This window comes from Chiloscyllium plagiosum, chromosome 2 (assembly GCF_004010195.1).
Source record: "Chiloscyllium plagiosum isolate BGI_BamShark_2017 chromosome 2, ASM401019v2, whole genome shotgun sequence".
In the NCBI taxonomy this organism is placed as follows: Eukaryota; Metazoa; Chordata; class Chondrichthyes; order Orectolobiformes; family Hemiscylliidae; genus Chiloscyllium; species Chiloscyllium plagiosum.
In genome coordinates this window covers 121840205-121862480 of record NC_057711.1, presented here as the reverse complement: position 1 = coordinate 121862480, position 22276 = coordinate 121840205, and the positions used below count along the sequence as shown (strand labels likewise).

At 39.1% G+C, this 22276-nt stretch overlaps 2 protein-coding genes across 5 annotated transcripts in view; one reads left to right on the top strand and one right to left on the bottom strand.

Moving 5' to 3' along the window:
• The window catches only part of LOC122563673 (stabilizer of axonemal microtubules 2-like), a 37376-nt gene extending 31047 nt beyond the window's left edge, over positions 1–6329 (top strand). For all 3 annotated transcript variants that reach the window (XM_043717727.1, XM_043717734.1, XM_043717741.1), the window contains exons 2-4: positions 232–411; positions 2154–2356; positions 3607–6329. In XM_043717727.1, coding sequence (XP_043573662.1) covers positions 232–411; positions 2154–2356; positions 3607–4658 — 1435 coding nt within the window. In that variant the 3' untranslated portion in view covers positions 4659–6329. The remainder of the gene's footprint in view (positions 1–231; positions 412–2153; positions 2357–3606) is intronic.
• Positions 6330–8260: 1931 nt separating this feature from the next.
• Positions 8261–22276, bottom strand: part of LOC122563665 (ADAMTS-like protein 1) — a 561186-nt gene continuing 547170 nt past the window's right edge. For both annotated transcript variants that reach the window (XM_043717704.1, XM_043717714.1), the window contains 3 exons: positions 16407–16516; positions 14801–15021; positions 8261–12915 (listed from right to left, as the gene is read on the bottom strand). In XM_043717704.1, the coding sequence (XP_043573639.1) occupies positions 12809–12915; positions 14801–15021; positions 16407–16516 (438 nt within the window). In that variant the 3' untranslated portion in view covers positions 8261–12808. The remainder of the gene's footprint in view (positions 12916–14800; positions 15022–16406; positions 16517–22276) is intronic.

Below are 22276 nucleotides of genomic sequence, written 5' to 3'. Positions count from 1 at the left end.
CTTTTGTTGTGACAATAACTTAAGCATTGTCACATTGGACAAAGGTACTGTTCAGAGGCAAAATGCACATCAGTGGACTCTGATTTCCAAGTATTTCCATTTTCAAGGTCTGTTAGTTATAAACAACACTAATAGCTAACTAATTAGAGTTTAATTTTAGAAAAGAGACAAATGCCTCTGGTTTAAAGATTTTTGGGAGTGATCATTGTCTTAAATATTTTTTCTGAATAGGCGCCATCGGTGTCCACATCTTCCCACTGTAATTTATGAAAAGATTAATAAACCGTGCTTGATTACGGAGTATGTGGAGAAATATACTTCATATGGATATATTCAGCCCAGAGAATCCTACAAACCACGAGAGGAATATCAGCGGCATGAAGGCAAGATGCAAAGCATGACTACGTTCAGGTATTTGTTTAATCCAAGTCTGCTCAAGATGGAAAATGTAGTTGTTCTAATTTTAATGCATTATTTCTCCCTGCCAATGGATAGGATATGGGAAGGAGTTCAAAATTTACAAATTTAATAATGTTAGTGCCAGTTGGATTGTCTTTCAAGTTCTTGATGTAAAAGTGGGAGTTCAAGTATTGATATTTACAACAATGATGCTAAACCAAATTGGAAAGAAAGTCTTGATAATATATTCACATTAGATTAACAGCAACATATTCTGTGGAAAGAGTTTTATTTAAAAGGGTTGCTAATCTTATTACTTCATGTAACGTGTGAAATGGGCAGATGGAATTGTATACATGTGATACCTCCTGACAGGAAGATTGAAAAGGACCAGAAAATGAATGATACAATTTTAAAGGAGATTCAGGAACTCAGTTGAATATATAAGAGCAGGTCAGAGACTAGGAATCTTGCAGTGAGTAACTCATTTCCGGATTTCCCCAAAGCCTGTCCACCATCTAAAAGACACAGGACTGTGGATGGAAAGTCAAGAGTGTGATGTAGTGCTCTCCATTTATCTGAATGAGTGTAGTTCCAACAACACTCAAACATTGACACCTTCCAGCTCAAAACAGGACTTGCACCCTATCCACTTCTTCAACACCCAAGCTAAGCAGTGTGTACTGACTACAAGCTGCACTGCTGAAATTCACCAATGCACTATTCCTTCTTTTTAAACAGCAGTTTCCAAACCCACAACCACTACTATTTGGAAGGACATAGGTAGCACAGACGTAGGAACACAACCACCTGAGAGACACACCATCCACCCCCACCCCAAATCCTCAATCAAAGTTATTCACCAACCTAACTTGGAAATATATTGTCATTTTCTTTCAGTGTCACTGGGTCAAAATCCTGGAACTCTCTCCCTAATAGCACCATGAGTCTGTTTACACACAATGGACTGCAGTGGTTCAAGATGGGCTATAAATCTAACCACTGCCCCTAATTTTAATGGCTTTCACTGTTACTGAATTCCCTATTATCAACAGCCTGAGAATTACCATTGGCCAGAAACTCACTGGACTCACCACAAGCACAATGGCTACAAAAGCAAGTAAGAGGCTGAGAATTCTGTATCAAGCAATTTGCCTCCAGACTCTTGAAAGTCTGTCCACCATCCATAATGTGCAAATCAGAATTGTGATGGCATACTCCCCACTCACCACTCAAGAAGCTTGTCACTGTCTAGGACAAAACAGTAACCACATCCACCCCTTCCACTGATGCTCAGCGGCAGTGTGTACTATCTACAAAATGCACTACAGAAATTCACCATGGCTACTTGTACCTAGAAGGACAAGGGCAGCAGATAAATAGGAAGCCCACCAGCAGCAGGTTCCCTAGCAAGCCGTTCAATCATCCTGACTTGGAAATATATTACTGTTCCTTCACTGATACTGGGTCAAAAGCTTGGAATTCCCTCCCCAATGGCATTGTGGGTCAACAAGCAGTAGTTCAAGAAGGCAGCTCACCACTGCCTTCCCAAGGGCAACTAGGGATGGGTAATAAATGCTGGCCAGCCAGCAATGCCCATGAGTGAATAAAAGAAATAATGAGCCTATTTGATGGGTATTTATCAGAAATAAAGTGAAATTGTTTTTCCTCTTCTGTATTCTGTCAATAAACTACAGGAAGTCAAAGTGTGTCTTATTTCAGTAATGTTTGTGTATCTTCTCTGCCATCAATAGGGCAGATTATACTCCACATGATAATCAGCCTAGACCATGCAGGCTGAGCGAGGAATTTAAACATTCCCATGGAGTTATGAATCTGAACACCACGTACAAACGAGATTTTAACATACTCCCAATCCAACCAGTAGCTCCAGCACGACCGTTAGAACAAATAAGCAACTCTACAGCAAAGATGGAAACAATCCCTACGTACAAAGGTATATCACGACTTTTATCTTTTGCATTTAGTAAAGATTTGAAACAGCAGCTTGGAAGTATACAGTACCTTTTGCTAAAGTGATTAGAAATCTGGGAGTGTGATCACACGCAATTTGACACTGGCCCTATGCAAACATGTTATTGCGAATGAACAAGGGTGAGGGAGATGAAGGCCTCCACCTGTGAGCTTGTCTAACAGGTTTGAGATTCTTGCTCAATGTGTCGATGAAGGTGGGGGCTGTAGAGAGGATGAGCAAACTGACCATAGCACCATGCTACAGTGAGCCATTCAAGTGGCGGAGAGGGGGGCGGGGGCGGGGGGGTGGAAGAAGAGAGAAGTGTAATTGCAGTTGGAGATAGTATAGTCAGCGGGAATACAAGCTGTTCTCTGGAGCTAGGATTGAGAATCCCAAAGCCTGTGTTGCCTGCCTCATGCCCAGGTTCAGAATACCTCATCTGGGCTGCAGAGGAACTTGAATTGGGAGTGGTGGGGAAGAAAAGCAAGGGGGAGAGGAGGAATGTAGGGATGGGGGGGAAGAATGAGGGTGTAATGAAAGAAGAGGGAGGGATGAATGAGTGGACTTGCAGGAAGGGAAGGAAGAGGGGGTGAAGGTGGCAGTGGGTCTCTGGGTTAACGCACTGGCATTTCCGGTCTAATACTTTCTCAGGAGCAGCATCAGACTTTAGACTGGTGTAATTTTAAAAGGAAGCACATCCTTCTGGGTGACTAGTGTGGGAAATAGCTCACTCCAGTGCTGTCCAGGTCCCAAACTCCACCAGTTCAAAACAAAAGCCTTGCTGTGAATAAAATGGTTATCACCTACTTTCTGTAATTGGATGAAAGCAAGGGAGCGAGATGTTCCTGTTCCTATTTAATCTGAAGCCTTGAAATTGATGTCTGGTTGCAGGATTATCCTCATTAGATTAGATTACATTAGTGTGGAAACAGGCCCTTCGGCCCAACAAGTCCACACCGACCCGCCAAAGCGCAACCCACCCATACCCCTACATTTACCCCTTACCTAACACTATGGGCAATTTAGCATGGCCAATTCACCTGACCTGCACATCTTTGGACTGTGGGAGGAAACCCACGCAGACACTGGGAGAATGTGCAAACTCCACACAGTCAGTCGCCTGAGGCGGGAGTTGAACCCGGGTGTCTGGCGCTGTGAGGCAGCAGTGCTAACCACTGTGCCACCGTGCTGCCTACAATAATAAAATATTAATAATTCTCTTTTTTTTTCAGATCATTTCAAACAGTGGGAACTTCCTAAAAGAGAAACTTCTAAACCAGAATATACATTCAAAGTACCGTCAGTCAAGTTCGCAAATAAAACCACATCTCACGATGACTATTCTTTTAAAGTGCCCATTCCCAAAGAGAGTGTTAGGCCTCCAAATTCTGCCAGGGTGTCAAATGTGCCCTTTGATGACATGACCAACTATCGGCAGCATTTTGTACCGTATACGTATGAGCCCCGGAAAAGGCATGAACACGAGCAATACAAACGAAATGATGAACCCTTTGATGATCTTACTACTCACAGGAGAGATTTCAAGGGGCAAACAGGAGAGCTTACGGTACCTATTCGACCTTCATGCATCAAACCTGACTCTGATCCGCAGTTTTGTGATTTGACTGAATTTCGTGACAAGTACCGAACTTGGGCAGTGGATCGACCAGCAATGCACAAGGCTGTGGAATTTGTGCCTCCTGGAGGCACGATTAATCTGAGCACCACTACTCACACAGACTACGTTGAACATAAAGTCCAACCTCTTGTTCCAGCCCGGCCTCTGCCCCAGAGGAGTAGGTTAAACATTTTGTTTGAAGGGCAGTCCACCATGAAGGCAGACTACAAACCTTGGGATTCTGTACGGGAGCCTATGATCAAGCCACGTCAAGAACTACAGAAAGCCACTGGCCAACTCGATGATATGACAACATTCAGGGCTCATTATGTACCTCACCCAATTAACCTGGTACATTCCTTCAAACCCCGAAACTCCTACAATCCCAACATAGTGCCACTGGATAATGGAACCACCTATCAATTTAGTTTCACACCAAAACCAGTTCAGCTCTGTCCTGCGTCATTCGCAGTACCCCCTGGTTATGAGTATGTGGAAACTGACCCTCAAGGTCATAAATTGTATTGCCCAGTGTCTGAAAAGGAGAATGTCCAGCCCAAATCACTAAACACCTCCACAGAATTGGTTCCAAATATTCATGGACATGAAAAACCTGCAAACGATTTGAAAACAGGTTTCCCAACGAATGGAATAGTTGCAGCCTGAAGAAAGCAAATATGGCCCCAACAACCCAAAAAATTATAGTCATTTTCTGGTGTTCTTTATCATGAATTACACATATATATCCTTTCTGCTTTACTTAGTGGAACTGATAAATAGGAAGAATGTTTTTTATGTTGATGGTTTCATTCCTGTACAAGTCTCAGCTAGTCGGCAATTCCTAAAGTTGGGAGACAAGTGGACTTTCCTTGCAATTAAACACAGCAAAACTCTGGGCCTAGCAAAAACTCCTAATCTGCATTTCCTTCCAGCTCCCTGTTTGAGAATGGAGTTTTTGACCTCTCCACAACTTGACTGGAATGTTCTATAATCAATGCAGTAAAATGAATTTTAAAATCAACTGCTTCCACTGACAATGCTGTAAACTTTATTCAGGCAATTCATGTTGAACATTTGTTCTGAAATTACAAAATGCAGTTCTATACCTTTTTTGCGGTATTACATCTGATTGCAATGTACGTTGTGAAGGCAGAGGATCGTGGATTTATTTAAAATTGTTGGATGTGGTCACCTAGGGGATGGGGGTTTTCCTGAGAGAATGAACAGTGCTGACACTAATCTTATCCAAGTCAATTTTGTGATCTTTACCAGTGTAAGATTGAGATGTCTAGTTTATTCAAAAAAACATTGTGAAGGTGCAAAACATCTATAACTGTATACTAATGTTCCTTGAAATGTTACATTCCACTACAGATGAAAACTAAGGGAATTTGGTCAGCAAAGAAATTAACATCATAATTTCACTTCAGAAATTATTTTTACTGAAGCAGATATAATCCTCCTGCTCAACCTGAATTTAAGAACCAGAAAGATCAATATTTTTGTATTTGGATCTTGTACTTTTTGAATATTGATAATTGATTTTAATATTTTGTAAAACTTGTCCATCTATTGCTGTCACAAAAAAATATAATTTTACATATGTCTCAACCCAAGTAACCAGTGAAGTTGATCAGTTGCTTAAAGCACCAATTGATTAGTTCCCTAAAACTACATTAAGTTATAAAGGCTGACATTCAAAAAAAACACTTACTTCAGTCATCTTATTTTAAAAGTGCAGAAAAAGTTGCTATATTAAGACTAAGGTTTTTATGTTACACAACACTAAGTGAACCATAGCTAACACATCCCTAGCTATTTGATTTACTTTGTGTCCATCGTATACAGATATGAACTGACTGATTATGACATTCAGAAGAACGTTATAAAAGCTTGTATTAAGCATGATGTTTTAAAACCTTTTAACTCATTTGCATTCAGTGTAGCCCACTTTCTATACATTTGTAATAGATATTGTAGCTCCAATACCTGTAGTTATGCAGAACCTTAAGTGTAAGCTGTTTTGCTACACAAAATGTGTCCCCCATAATATTCTCAGGAATGTTTCTAAATTTCCTATTATTGTTCATATTAAGACTAAAATTGTTTTAATGTGTACATTTTGTTGGATTTGTATTGTCTTTTTACAAATGGGTTGTTCTGCAATGTGACTCCCCCAGCATTTTTAAAATTTTAGCCTGAATTTTTAAGTGCATGATTGCATTGTCCTTTGTATTGTCTAGACCCTGACTTTGCTTTAGTTAATGGAGTTCAGTTTGTAGATGTGCTTGAGCAAAATAACAGAATTTTAAAAATATATACAGTGCTGCTACCAAATGTTTAACTTGGTTGTGAAGTCTGCTGTATCGGTGTTGTGAAATTTTAATACCATTCAATTTGTACATTTTTGGGTGGCTCTTGATAATTCTGTCAATCACATTCAAATAAATGCCAGGAGCGTGATTTTCTTAATTACCTATTACACAGCTGTCCCTCTACGAATGCACACTGGTCAATCTGATAAATCAGGACTTTACTGATGAATTTTATGATCTATCCTATCAATGCTAATTCATCTTTTCCTTTACACTGTATGGGCTAATCAGGTATCACAGTAATTCCTTTTAGAATTTTATACTGTTTTTCTAATTCGCAATACACCATTACTTGATGCCTGGTATTTCTAATCAAAGCAAACTTAATTAGGTATACAAATAAAGAGTAAAGGATTTTTTCCATCAAAAGTTCAGGGAGCTGTTTATATAAAAAAATTATATTAATCCCCCTCCATCTTGTCCCTAATCCACATGGTCTGTTTAGATTCCATTATAGTTCTTTAATAAAAAAGAATCTGAAATATCAATCCAAATTTTCTGATCAGCATTTTTGCAATCCACACTGATCACTCAGAAACCTATGTGCTTACCTGAATACTTCTAAAAAGATGTTAACTTCTGATGTATCATCCGGAAGCGCACACTCAGCACAATGATCCATGCTGAGACCTACAAAGATGATCAGCCTAAAAGATAACATATTATTTGGCAGGTAGTACCATTAAAGAAGTTTACGGATCAGTCTTTTACTGTAATTGAATGCATGAGTGGGTGCATATAGATTGAGGTTGATTTAGAAAGTGAGGTTAAGGGGATTACAGTGGGTTACGAGTTAAGTTGGAGAGGTATGTAAGTCGCTGGGACATAGTAAATTAGGAGTAGGAGAATAAGTGGATAGTCAAGTAGGGAAATTGATTAGGTTGGTTGTAGAAGGTAGTTACATTGGGGGGAAAGTTGGCTGATTAGGTCAAATCAGAAGGTGGTTGGGGCCAGGAGTGTACGGTTGTCAGCTGTATTGTTACCGAGGTGTTAGACTGTTTTAATCGGTGTAACATTTCTCAATTGATATTCGCGCCTCAGAAGTGGGTACTTTCTGGGCAACTCTCAAATCTATTTGCATGTTAAGACTTTTGCAGAAAGATGCAAATTCAATTGCACATCTGTCTGCCATGATCCAGAAATGTTAAACCATTATACTTTTTGTGTAGGCATTTGGCCCCATCTTCTGACCTGTTTCCATTTATTATTAAACATTACCCATCTTCTCAATTAGTGGAAATCAGAAGTTTACCATCTGGTTTAGTAGGTAGAAATGTAATTAGAAAACCCATTTGCAAAACAAACTTTACACAGGACTAATACCACATACCTTTAAACACTGCTAGATTAAAATAATGTGAAGTCTGCTTTTTCCTCTGTAAATTTTTTTTAAACCTTTTTTGAACATTGTTATTTAAAGCTTTTAGTGATTTCAATGCATCAATGACAAATTGATTTCATTTTTCTTGGACCAAAATATTTCTTTGCCAATAATTCAATATTTTCCTCCTTTGATATGGCCACAAAAGAAATTTTAAGAATTTGTATTTTTGATGCTATTTTTCCCTGAACACATCATTTCCTTTCTCCCTTTACCAATTTCTACAACCATTTTTTTTCTTCATTTATTCCCCCTTTTCACAGGACATACAACAAAATGTAATGACTATTTCCAAGCGTGAAAGAGCTTTTTCAATAAAAGTCTTTGGCATATCCCTGCCTAATACAAGTCTCCTATATCCACCCCCCCCCCCCCCCNNNNAAGACTTACATGGCGAAGTCTAATGCAAACTTTTGTCCCATCCATTCCCAATGCAACTACTACCAGGGGCTTACATGATAACAGGCACCAGAATCTGCAATGCTCAATTCCTGGTGCATTGTAATCTTTATTCCAGTGTGTGGCAGCATTGTTCCACCAGTTAAAATACAGGCTATTGCCTTGTGATAATACCTAAAATTGGCAATCTGTCTTCAGGGAGGGAGGAATTTTCTGGAATGTCCCTTAACCCATTGCCATTAAACCTGGAAGAAGGCAAGTTGCAGTCACTTGGGAATGGAAACCAGTTTTTGTGAATGTATTGGAATTTGTGACTTGAAGAATGAGGTAACAGGAGAACTAGTGGCTGAGCTTCAACACTTTCATGTTGGTGTTTAAGTACTGATTTTACATAAATCAGAGAAAAGTGAAACACAATTAAATAAATATTGTACTTGAGTACAGCTGGTACAAAACAAATTACATACAGTGGCTTCTGGTAAGTAACATCAGACTTTATCCAGTAACACTGTTTAGAAAATGTATTACTGGGTCCTTGTCACAGACTAAAATGTAATGTACATTCGCAATTACTGTAGGAGTAGAAAATCAACTGATGAGTCTATGACTACACCCAGGCTGCACAGTTGGATAAGAAGCACAAAATGTTACTTTGATATTTAATTCATGTTTCCTCTGCCATTAGCTGAAGTAAAACACTACCAAATATTCCAATTGACCTCAAGTTAGTGAAATAAGCAAATTCTTCCCACAATATCAGGGAACATTTTCTACCACAGACTGTTTACTGATTTGCAGTGATCATCTGAGAGAAACATAATGTGTTTATCCTATGTACATAGCAACTAGTCCGCTGAATCAGTCATTAGAAGGAATGTAAGTGGAATTAATGGAAAGAAGGATTGGGAAAATCATTTTGGTTTTAATAGACCAGCCCTAACATATTAGGAATGCATCGCTTATTTCACACACCCCATTAGTTGGGAATGAAACTCTCTCGCAGTGCAGTGTAAGACAAATAAAAGAAAGAATATTCAATGGAAGTGCTATTAAAATGAAAAATTCAACTTCTTTTGCAAAAATAGCCAACAAAAAAAGCTTTGGTTACAAGAAATTTCCCCCAAAATAGTATTTTCTGGACAAGATAATATACAGTTAGAAGTATATTGCACTGTTCAACATAACTTTCTAATAAATAGATACAGAGCATATTTTACAAAGATCATATCTTAAACTATACATAAATTTCAAGATCTAAGTTGCTTAGATTTCAGACCCACCTTCGCTGAAAATGAGAACTGCTGTTCTATTCTGCATAAAGCTGTGGTAATAATTTTTCTTTAAATGTTAAATTACAATGTTGTAAATAGCCTGGTCAGCGTTTTTAGCCAGGTCATAATTATTAACCTACACTTGATCACATCAAGATGTCTTCTGGGACTAAAAGCCTATATATACCTATCTCACAATTACTGTTAAACAGCATGAGAATCCTATTCATTCATGTAAGCAGTATCTTAAGTTTTTTTAGCAATGCAAATATTATACAAAAAGAACAGCAAACTACACTGATGGAATCAGGAACCATATACATCCACCTTAACATGTTATTTGAACTACTTGATTGCGTATGTGGATGACATATTTCCAGAAGAGGGCTCTTGTGGTGCAGTGGTAGTGTCCTACCTTTATGCCAGGAGGCCTGGGTTCAAGTCCCATTTGCTCTGGAGGTGTGGAATAATGCCTCCGAATCAGTTGATTAGAAAAGATATATATTTCCAGAGACTGTGTGTGGCTCATGAAGACATGAATAAGCATGAACATAGCGTTAATGCAGTACAATGCCATTAACAAGACAATGCACTGTATCAAAAGATTGTTGGATGTAGCTGAAAACCCATTTTCCCCCCATTTAAAGTGAATTCTTTATCTGTGGGAAATGAAAGCAAGGCACTGGCTCCTCTGCACATTTTGGACTGGGAAACGGTATACGGCATGAGGAGATAGAAGCAAGATCAAGAATTTAAATGCCTGACGTGAATTGGATTTTTCTTTTCAAATGGTGAACTGTTGGTGTTCACAATCATTAATCAACTCTCTGACCGTGACCACAACACAAGGAATTAGCACATGTGTAGATTAACATGAGAAGCTAGTCTGTCACTCACTACTCTGCCACAGGTGGTGCTGAGGATTAAAGTACCAACTACCCTCAGCACCAACAATCAGTCAAATCAATTAATTATATGCAAGAATTTTCCACTTCAAATCTCATATCGCTGTTTGAAATCCTGCCATTGTATACCCTAGCAATGTCTATCTTTTCCAATTAAGTAAACTTCGATTTTTAACTTTGTTCATAGCAAATTCTATTGTTCAGCAATATTTTTATTCATAACAAAATATGTTAAATGTCTCTGATTAATTACTAGATTTCCTTAAAATTTAAATAATTAATTAAAATCTAACTTTAATTTTAAGCTTCTATCTTCATGCCACATTTACATCCCAAACTTTTTTTTTATTGTGGAACATTTTTACAAGTATTTAGTTTATATTCTTCTTTCCTGATTGGCCATGAGAGTTCTTAGCTTGGTTAAGAGCTTGGACAGCTGAATGATATTGCTGGACTCCATACTGAGAATTGACCACCATAACTGAATAGTTGAAAGGTGTAAATTGCTCATCACAGAGATTGTGAGATCCCTGAGATATATTCTTCAAGATCAGTGGCAAGTATTTTTGCTTCATTGTTGAATCTAAGCCCCAGAACAAAGTAATTATGTTGTTTCACAGCAGATTGTGATAACGAACCTGCAGCTGAAAAGAGCTCTGATTATTTTAATTCCACCATTGTCTCTGAACAGATCAGAGGATAGGAGGTTTCCCTAAAATTTGTATCTGATGTTACTGTTACTACATAACTGAATCATAGGACAATTTATACAACAGAGAGAGAGAGAAAGGCCATGTCAACCAAGATTAGGCATCGCTTTCTCTAGTTAATAGCAATACTAAAGTTCACGAGAAGGCACCATGTTTCCCCTTGTGATTGGGAAACAGTTGGTTGATTGGATGATTAGTTGGAGGAAGGACTTAGGGAATGGTTGGTAGTGGGACTATAATATATTGAGAAGGGGAAATGACTGGGACAAAATAGAGCTTTAAATAAATGAATTGTAATGTTCCTATTTTACAATCCATGTCAGAAACTCAATGATTGGCTATAACAGGTTCACAGAATTGCAATGGTATAGGATGAGACCATTCCACCTCTCATTACCTAGTGCCAATCTACTTCCTTTTCCCCATAAGCCTGCACACTATTTTTGTCCAAATAATCATTCAATTCCCTCTTGAATGCCTCATCAAACCCACCTCTACTACCTTTCCAGGCAGTACATATCATACCCTTAAGTTTTTTTTCCCTCTCACATCACCCTTGCTTCATTTGCACCTCACTTTAAATAGGTTAGCTATCAGGTTGACCCACAATCCGACATAAACGATCAAAAATGCTTGATAAAAGAGGGAGTGGGAGAGAGGTGGCAGAATGTTGGCGGGGATGTTTTGGAATTGGAGAGGAAGTCCTTGAGTGATTGCAATTGAAGAGGAAGAACTTTGTAATAAACCCCTGATGAATTGTGAGGAGTAAGGGGATAGGGTGACGTTTATTGTCCGAATATTGCTAACAGTGCCCAAAGACCTCAGAACACATTACTCCAAGAAGATGGATGTGAATAGACAGTACTAGCACTTGCATTAACTATTCATCCCATTTACCTTCCAGATATAATCACTGAATAATTACTCAGTGCTGATGCCTGCTTCTTATGCATTTAAATTGTTCCTGAATTCCCAGTCTGCGGACCTAATTTCAGTCAAAGAATCCCCTTCTTAATTCCAGGGCTATGTTTTGCCTGTGATTCTATACCATTCAAGTGGAACTGCGTTCAAGGTTCGGTAAATAATGCTCACTTGACTAGTTGGTTTTGATCTGAGACAGATGTTGAAAGAAATAAATAACAGGTTATTCTCCAATCCCTTTCTCTCAACAATACTGCAGATATTGTTTTCCCTTACAGTTGCAAGGGGTAAATTCCAACACCAATTGTCGTGTTGAAGTACATTTGCTTCTGTTTCCCCTTCGGGGACACAGCACTGTGCCTGCTGCTGGGAATCTGTCATAAAGTTGGATTTGTTGCAATATTCCACAAAAGGTCTGAGCAGAAATTCCCTCAAAATAAGTCAAAGTACAATATATTTACAGTTTCTTTGGGGCTTTGAACAAAGATAGTCAGTCTCATTCTAGAACTAGCCCTTCACAATCACTGTCATCCAGCATCACGTCAGTGCTATAAATAGCACTCGTCAAAACAACTGATGGATTCATCCAAAGTACAATAAGTAATGAAGGGGCAGACAGTGTGTCTAAACATATTGTAATTGCTCTACTACACCCAGAATGGCAGCTGTCAGATTCTTTCCTATTCAGATGCAGATTCTCTCTTCAAGCAGCCACAGAAATATTTGCCCCTCCAGAAGAAAACACAGGGAGCTGTAGAAATTTGAAAACAAAGCAACCACTTTAAGTGAGTTTCTCCCCCATCCCCACCCTTCATCCTTTCAACGTGAGGGGATAAATTATAGAATTATAATCTTCAGATGTCCCTGCAAGATTCACAACAGCGTAGTTTGTACTGGGACAGGAGGCACAGTTTTAGTCGCTTTACCATTTCACAGTATCTGGTTGTGTCTCTGCATTCCGCTGTGGGTGAGCAAAAACAAAACAATTAGACAATAATAAGTTTGCTAAAAATGCCAACAAATTTGTTATTATTACACAAGGGCATTGATCATTCACAAAAAGAGTTCATTCAATGTGAAACAAAGTTGATCAAATACCAGGATGATTGTCATTCTTTTAACTTTGTGGAATGATTGGTGAAATCAAGCGTGAATATATTAAAGGGAATTTATCTATTGTGGTTGTGCTCAGTGGGAGTGAGGATTGGAAGCAGGATTGTCTTCCCACTGGGAGAAGTTAGCTACAGATTATCCTATTGTCTGCAATTGTGCATACATTTTATTTGTAGTGGATTTTAACTCTGCTTTCTCTCAACAGATTTTATCAGACCTGCTGAGTTTCTCCAGCACTTTCTGTTTTAATATGTTTCAGATCTCCAACATCCACATTTACTTGTTTTATTTTACATTTATAGAGGATAGTGATGCACTGAAGACATTGTATGGCAAAGTAATGTAGATTATTCTGAAGCTTTCAAGGCAGATCTAAGATCCTTCCATTGAAGAAATAGGATGAAAAGAGACAAGGCTCGTGTCCTCAAAATGCCTGGAGTAGGCATGCTGTTTTGGTAATTAACTTTAAACTCCTAATTTTGCACTAAAACGTTACTTAAAATCAATCTTTCCCTCAAGAGATTCATTAAGTTTCATAACATACATGTTCTTTGCAAGCAACAGCCAAGATCATTTCTACCATTTTGAACTTTATGTTAGAATTTCTATCTGCCTGTTAATTTCAGTGATTCAAGTAAAGTAGCAACAGATTTAAGTAAATCTCAGAGTGCAGACTCCTGTCAATCATTAACTTTCAACAGTCATTTTTTAGAAATTCTGGAGACAGGAATAACTGTTGCTTCTTATCAGACACTAATGAATTTGACCAATAAAACTTTATCTTCTTTGTAGTTGCTGTTGGTCTATTACAGAGTCCCCACTGACACATCTCTAATATGCTGCACAGAACTCTGTGTTCTTGTGGCCTTGAACCTTTTACAGGGATGAAATTTGAGATCCTTCTGGGTCAGAAATTGAGGTGAGTGGGTCCAAAGCAACGGTATTAACTGCTGTTCCAGGCTTTTGGTTTTGTTTATTCTGCAGAATGTGGCCATTGATGATTAGACATCATTTATTGCCCATGACTTAATTGTCCTGAAGAAGGTGGAGGTGAGCTGTCTTTTGAACTGCTGTAGTCCGCATGATGTAATACAGCCATAATGCTATTGTGCAAATTTTGATTCAGCGACAGTGAAGGAACAGTGATATATTTTCAAGTCAGGATGGTGTGTAGCTTGGAGAGGGACCTGCAGTTGTTGGCGTTCCCATGCATCTGCTGCTTACGTTTTTCGAGTTGGCAGTAGTTGCTGGATTAGAAGATGCTGCCGAAGAGGCCTGGTGAGTTGGTGCAGTGCATTTTGTATAGAGTGCTAACTTCTGTCATTGTGGATTGATGGTTCTTCCAACACTATTCCTACCACCATGTTCATCACGGTGGGTGATCTCACGATCTTGCCAAATTCACTATGCAGGCAAATACAGATGGTTAACAGACACATTAAGAGCTCATCAATAGGTCATGTTGCAGCTTTTGAAGGTGGCATCTTGGGCAGATCTGAATGGACTCTTCCCTAAAACTTTCCCTCCTGGGGAAAGCTTCAAATTGCAACCAGAGCCTTTCATGAACAGGAGGCATGATTGCTTTTCATGGTTTACTAACATGGTTAGTAAATAATTGCTGTGCACTAATATTCTACCATTTTATGTCAGTTTTCACTTTTATGCTACTGACAAACATCAGATTAAATACGTCTTTTTCTTACATTTTAGTTTGCTGTTAAGTTGGAACTTACATTTTTCACATGGGACAATGTTACACCTCTGCCAGTTCACTGGCCTCTGCTTCCAAGAACAGAATTGTTCTCTCACTTGTTGGCCTGTCTGCAGATGTACACACTCCACTCTTCTGGACTGAAAACCATAATTCCCACAGGAAGAGGTGCACGATGTCCAGGAACTAGTGCGCCATTGGACAGTACAAAGATCTGACGTACAGTTCCGTCTGCTGTGTGGCCTAAAAGCAAAGTGTGCTCATGAGAACATTATGATATAAGCAGAGCATATTTTCAGTTCAGTTCTGGGCTTTGCCACATCTCGTATATTAGGTCCTGCATCTTCAGACTCAGCACAGTTGCTAATTAATACAGTCAGTTCTGCTATAATGTGGAAGTTCCATTCTTTGGCAATCCCACATGTTATAAGAAAATTGCACAATAGCAGCACCATTTAAACTAAAAGGGGTCGGAATTGTGTTGTAACCAAAACATGCCTTAAAACGTTGCACTTTAGAATCAGTGTCCCCAACTCATCAATCGTGTTATAGTGAATTTTTGTTAACAAAATGCACGTTATAGCAGAACAATCCTTTACAAAGTTAGGCACAACCTTTTTTGTGAAATTTTGGGAACTCAGGAAACTCTAATTTACTTCCCATGGGACTTTTCAATCAACAAGATGGCTACTTCTTCCCCTGGTTATCTGACAGGACTTGAACTCAGGCTGAAAAGCCACTACCCAAACTACTGTCCCAAGTTACAAATCACACAACACCAGGTTATAGTCCAACAGGTTTAATTGGAAGCACACTAGCTTTCGGAGCACCGCTCCTTCATCAGGTGGTTGTCCCACCATCTCTTCCAAAGCATTATTTGAGTCCCAACTGACATATTAACTCTTTCTTACAGTTATGAATTGATCCCCTATGAATTGAAACAAAAAATGCAGGAAATGCAGAGTTGCATTTACTTTTCTGAAAAGATTCCATCGCCTTGTGTGAACTTGTACATGTGGTTTCAGGGTGTGACCAGAAGTGACCACAATGTGGGACCACAGACTAATGTGAACCAATGGTGATGCCCAACAACATAGAGTCTACATTCCAGGTCTGGGGCATAATTTCAACCCAACTAGAGATTCAATGTCGATAGATACTCCCTTGTTAAACTTTCAAGTTTCTTGAAGGGGAGGAGCCTTAAGTTGAGAAAAATATAGAAAACTCTGTCTGAGAGACTGACAGAGAAGACTTTTTTCTTTAAAAAGTGATAAACCTAATACTTTTTTTACATGAGGAAACAGCATAATAGCAAATAACAATGCTTCCAATGATAGGGTGCTGTAAATAATCTGATACCCGAGTAATTATGATAAACATTTGCTGCTTGTGCAATTGCAGCTTAGAATCTGTTTAAACATTAATCGGTAGAATTTGGAGTTTAGGCTGATTTTTTGTTTTAAAAATCACATCGGTCCCATTATATTTCAGATCTGTCAGATAACAATAAAATATGCATCACGTGGATGGTTTGTGGTGTCATTACTGAATGTTACACTACATTTTGATGTCAATTGCATTATCTTGTATTGTCACAAGGGTCTCATTACAAGTTGAGAATAAGGTACCTGGTATTACTGCTGCATTGCTGGGAGGGTAACTTGGTTCCATTCTGTGACTGACAGAAGACATGACGACGTTGGATTCCCAGCCTCAGTCCCACACAATGGTTAGTGCACTATTCAAGGGAACATTTTAAGCCAGAGTTTAATCTAATGATTTGCATCACTTAAACCTTTATTGTATTTAACAAGAAAAAAGTGAGATAATTCTCAAAAAGTCCATACTTTCCATTATTAGTTGAGTATCTTTTGCAGTTTAGTATGAAAATAATTTTAGTGGGAAGGGGAAATGGAGGGCATAACCTTTAATTCATCCAAATAAGCAGTACCTCTTAAGAGTGCAGTATTCCCTTCGTAACACATTATGAGGGTCAGCACTGATTTCATACATTTTGGGAGGAAGAATATGGTCACATATTTGCAAATAAGAATGGTAAAGGTAGAGGAACAAAGTGATCTGGAAGCACATATACTCAAATCACTAAAGGTAGTAAACTTTGGGAATGTTTCCAGCTTCAGTAATTCTAATTACTGCTGAAGACCCTGGGAAGTATCTTTAACTATGGAGCTATATAATCAGATGTCAGCTGCATTAGTGAGGGATGAGCAGTAGATTCCCCACGAGGTTCACATGCTGGAGCTTGGTCAAGCTTCAACATTACATTCTGAAAGGTTTCTTCAAGGACCCACGTGGAGCTGGAGTTCTCTGAGCCAGTTAGTGAAAGTGGAAATGATAGCTGTAACTCTTTACATCTACCAGGCATCTGTCCCTATTGCTTGACTTGGCATCCACTCCCAATCCTATTTTCTACAAACCCTCTCTTTGATCTCCCTTCCCCCCAAATCTGACTACCCAGGATGCTGGCCCACTCAGCTCCCACTCCTCAAAGTCCTACAGCCCACTTCTCACTGTCTCGCTGGTCTGTTTCCCCACCCCCACCCAACCTGGAACACCACCTCTTCTGCCTAAATCTCCCCAGCCCACAATTCTCAGGACCTCAGTAAGGCCAGCACTTGACAGTACCCTCACCCCACCCAAGCTCTCCTCAGCATCCAACCAACCACTTGCTCCACTCTCCAGCCAGGTTCCCCCCTCCTCCTGATGTCCCAGGTTCCTCTTCTTTCAGTCCTCCTCACTTTCCATCTATGCATGATCCCACTCAAAGTATAATCTGGTCACCAGAAGTATTTATGCGACTGAAACTTTATCATGTTAATCGCAATAGAGACCAGCCTTCACTGTACGTTTCGGACCAAGAGCTCCCTGGATAATGGAGAATATTACAGATGTAATAGACAATTTCATGACACTTACATCATCTATTTCAACAGACATGAAGCTAAATAATACGAGTATTGTGTTTAGCAAATGTTTAAAGATTTGACTGACATGACACAATTTTCAGAAGCTAGGTTTATCAGTAGAAGTCAAAGAACTGTCTGGTTTTATTAACATTCAGTGAGTGGTGGTGGGGGTGGGGACTTAATGTTATGTTTGATTGAACATCTTGTGCAGATGATATTAGAACGTAGGTGAAATCCAGGCTCTATATTTTACACATTAACTTTAATACATAAACACCCAACATCATTCCTAGAATGACCTGTGGACCTGGAAAGCTGCTTGTGGAAGAAGCAGATGCAGCAAATGTGATAGAAGTTAATTAAAGTCATGTGCTTTACTGGGAGCATTTTACTCGATTCATTTCCTTGTAGTTTCAGGTTGTCAACGTTCTGGCTTCTTGGTAACACACACAGAGTAAGTTTGATGAGTTTTATGCCCCATCCTTAATCCAGCACAGGAAATGAAGATAACGGATTGAAAAACAATTCCATCTTCATTGAAACCACCTTCACTACTTTGTTCAAATGAAAATAACTCACTGCTGTGGCCAGACTGCCGTCATGAATAACACTGTCGCAGCTATTGAGGCAAAGTTTTGGATCTTGCTGAGCTCAATGCAGGGAGTGGGATTTCAGGATCTTGTGTGTGTGTGTATGCATGAGAGAGAGAGAGAAAGAGAAAGAGTGTGTCCAGGATTCAATCTCACACTGAACAACTCCAGTTTGGTATAATAGAACATACAACATAGAACAGTACAGGCCCTTCGGCCCTCGATGTTGTGCCAGCCTTTTATCCTACTCCTATATTTTGGGGAGTTAATATTTCCTGATGTTTTGTAGCTCACTGAATGGAGGCCACAGCTATCTTGATCATTACCTGTTGAATCCTGGAGACACACTCCATAAAGGAATTAATAACGTGCTGTTGAATCAGAGCCGGCCATGGAATGTTTCTACTGTGCAATTATGTGATTTGGAAACACCAGGGGAATAATACCAGCATTCAAACTAGCAATTTAAAACACTAGGCTCACCTGCAAGTGGGTAATAGTTCATTTCATTTCAGTCACAACTGCATGAAATGATTAAATTCAAATTGACTTTTACATACGACAATGATTAAATCAATGCAGGTGGCAAAACAGAAAGAGGCATGGATTCTGGCTTAGATTTAAATTGGTATTAGGATACCGTACATAAATGTTCACAGAAATGCCGGAGGATCTTTTGTAATGTTAATATAAAAATAGATGTGAAGCAGCTGGCATCACAGGAGCTCCCACTGTTCAGGCAAACAAGAAACTAGATTTTACTGGTAGCCCCTGATTAGATTCCTGATTGTTGGCCTAATGTTACAAACTACAGGCAAAAATAATCATATTCCCCATTATAGCATTTTGATTTTTTTTTCTCTTTTACAAGTGAAAAATCAAACTAAGTGAGTATAAGTCCTTAAAATGTCTCTGTCTCACTTCATTTACTTAACAGCGTAAATTATTTATTTCCTTCCCTGATCATGAATATTTTGAACCCTTGAGTGAATCGTATGATGGTTAGAGCACAGGGAGGAGGACAATTATGGTCAAAAACATAAGAAGAAAGAATATTATGGCCGATTTAAAGTGAAACTCAGTAAACCATTCATGCATGCATTCCATTAACACATTTAATACTAAAGAGTTAATTATAGGTCCATAGTTTAGTGTCAGCTGTAACTATCATCAAATGTATCTGTTATTTGCTTTCCAAAAGCTTTGACACATCAATGATCTGAAGTCAAACATAATCATTGCCCGAAGTTAAATTCCTTAATCTCAGGAGCTCCAGCTTCTGATAGCTTAAGTAAGTAAATAACGTTTCCTAATTTAATACTGCTGTCTGCAGAATGATGCTGTTTAAATGTGGGTGAGTTTCAGATGTAATAATTAGCCATTTCTCCTTCAATAGTTTGCAATCTAACTAAGGTGCTCAAAATAGCCCCCATTTTTAGTAATTTTACTTTTCAATTGTGTTTCTTTTACTACAATGAATTGTTTAAATCTGTTCAACTCAGATATACTGGATTGGACTTTCACTTTATAACTGCACAGACTCAAGTTCAACAGTTAAAAAGCAGATCATTTTTTAAAAACTTTACGACAAAGATTGGCCCTGTAAAACTACTTGTCATTTGAAGCCAGGATGTTCAAATGCCAGGTTACTTAACTGGACTTCTAATCCTTCGATATGTTTAGAGAGATTGAAAACATTAAATGCTAATTGCTAAAAGACAAATACATAGCCAGAACTAATAAATGTGGGTTTTAACAGCACAGCTCAATTATCTATATATCACAGCTATTAATCAAATAAACTAGCTCCAGGTCAGTGGAAACATTAAGGAAACTTCCTGCACCTTCCCACAAAAACATTTCAACATCTAATATTTAGTTATCCTTCAGTAACCTGGTCAGTACCAGTAAGATCTAATTTCCTTGTTGGTTTGTACAGTGGGAGTTCGGATTATGCCAGCCATCCTGCATGTATTTTTAAATTAACATAAAAGACCCTTGTGCATGTCTGTGAACATTTTTGTCCAGTTATCCTAATACCAATTCAGCTATAACACAAGGAATGTTCCCGTATCTTCCTTGAGTGATAAGTTTTAACATAGCTCACTAGAAATATTTACTACAAATAGATGTAATGTTTGAACCCTTGCTGATTTTTCGTTAGTTTTATTTTATTCTTTGGAGCTATGAACTGAGAACTGTGAGCTGAAAATCCCCTTGGACTGTGGGTAGCAATTGTGACAAAAAAAAGCAAGCAAGCTATTGTTTGTCAGTGAGGCCTGGTCCGGAAGTTAATTGCAGGTTAGTTCTTGATCAAAAGGTTCTACAAACGCTTTGACACTGGGTAAGAGCAGTATGTTTAAACAGATAGTAGATGTTGGTGATTAATAAGGTCAATACATGGGATTGGCTCCAGCATATCTGGGAAAGACCTTATGTTCCAGTAGGTGTTTAATGATAACTGCGACCTATGGGGAGACAATCAGCCTGACAGGGAAAGGCCAGAATGTGATCTCGATGTTGGATTCTGCTTTCTGTGAGGAGGAGTTTGGCTGTTGAAATGACAGCATGAAGATTTTGAAAGCTCCCTGCCATTATCAGCTATTGGAAGTTTAGAGAATAGAAACTATGTTGTAAGTATTATTAACTTCCCTTGACTGAGCTGAAAAGATGGACCTGATCAACATCGTCAGAACAATGCATCATAAAAAATCACCTTAATAATTTAGCCAGTTCTGTTATTTTATTTATCCCTTAATTGTGTTTGTTTATCTGTCTGCCATTTGTGTGAATGGAGCTGGAAACAAAGGTTATTGGGTTTAAATATAGACATCAAATAGATCAAATTTATTTAAATTTGCTTTGCTAAAGTTACTATATTGTGAATAAATTATTAAAATCTTTGATTAAACTACAAACCAGTGTTGACAATTGATTATTCGTGGAGTCAGGGGTTTGTTAATCCAAAAAGAGGAAAATCAGGAGGGCAAAAAGGGGACATGAGATAGCTTTGGCAAATAGAATTAAGGAGAATCAAAAATACATTAAGGACAAAAGGGTAACCAGGGAGAGAATAGGGCCCATCAAAGATCAGCAAGGCGGCCTTTGTGTGGAGGCGCAGAAAACAGGGAGGGTGGGGGGGGGGATCTAAACAAGTACTTTGCATCAGTATTTACTGTGGAAAAGGATATGGAAGATATAGAATATAGAATGTAGGGAAGTAGATGGTGACACCTTGCAAAATGTCCATATTACAGAGGAGGAAGTGCTGGATGTCTTGAAACACAAATGGTAGATAAATTCCCAGGACTTGATCAGGTGTACCCTAGAACTCTGTTGGAAGCTAGAGAAATGATTGCTGAACCTCTTGCTGAAATATTTGTATCATTGATAGTCACAGGTGAAGTGCCAGAAGACTGGAGGTTGGCTAGCGTGGTGCCACTGTTTAAGAAGGGTGGTAAGGACAAGACAGGGAACTGCCCCAGCTACGCCTGCCTCTTCGTAGGATATGTGGAACAGTCCATCTTCCGCAACTACACTGGCCCCACCCCCCACCTTTTCCTCCGCTACATCGATGACTGTATCGGCGCCGCCCCGTGCTCCCACGAGGAGGTTGAACAGTTCATCCACTTCACCAACACCTTCCATCCCGACCTCAAATTCACCTGGACAGTCTCAGATTCCTCCCTCCCCTTCCTCGACCTTTCTATTTCTATCTCAGGCGACCGAATCAACACGGACATCTACTACAAACCAACCGACTCCCACAGCTACCTGGACTACACCACCTCCCATCCTGCCCCCTGTAAAAACACCATCCCATTCTCCCAATTCCTTCGACTCCGCCACATCTGCTCCCAGGAGGACCAGTTCAAAATACGCACAACACAGACGGCCTCCTTCTTCAAGGACCGCAATTTCCCCCCCAACGTGGTCGACGATGCCCTCCACCGCATCTCTTCCACATCCCGCTCCTCCGCC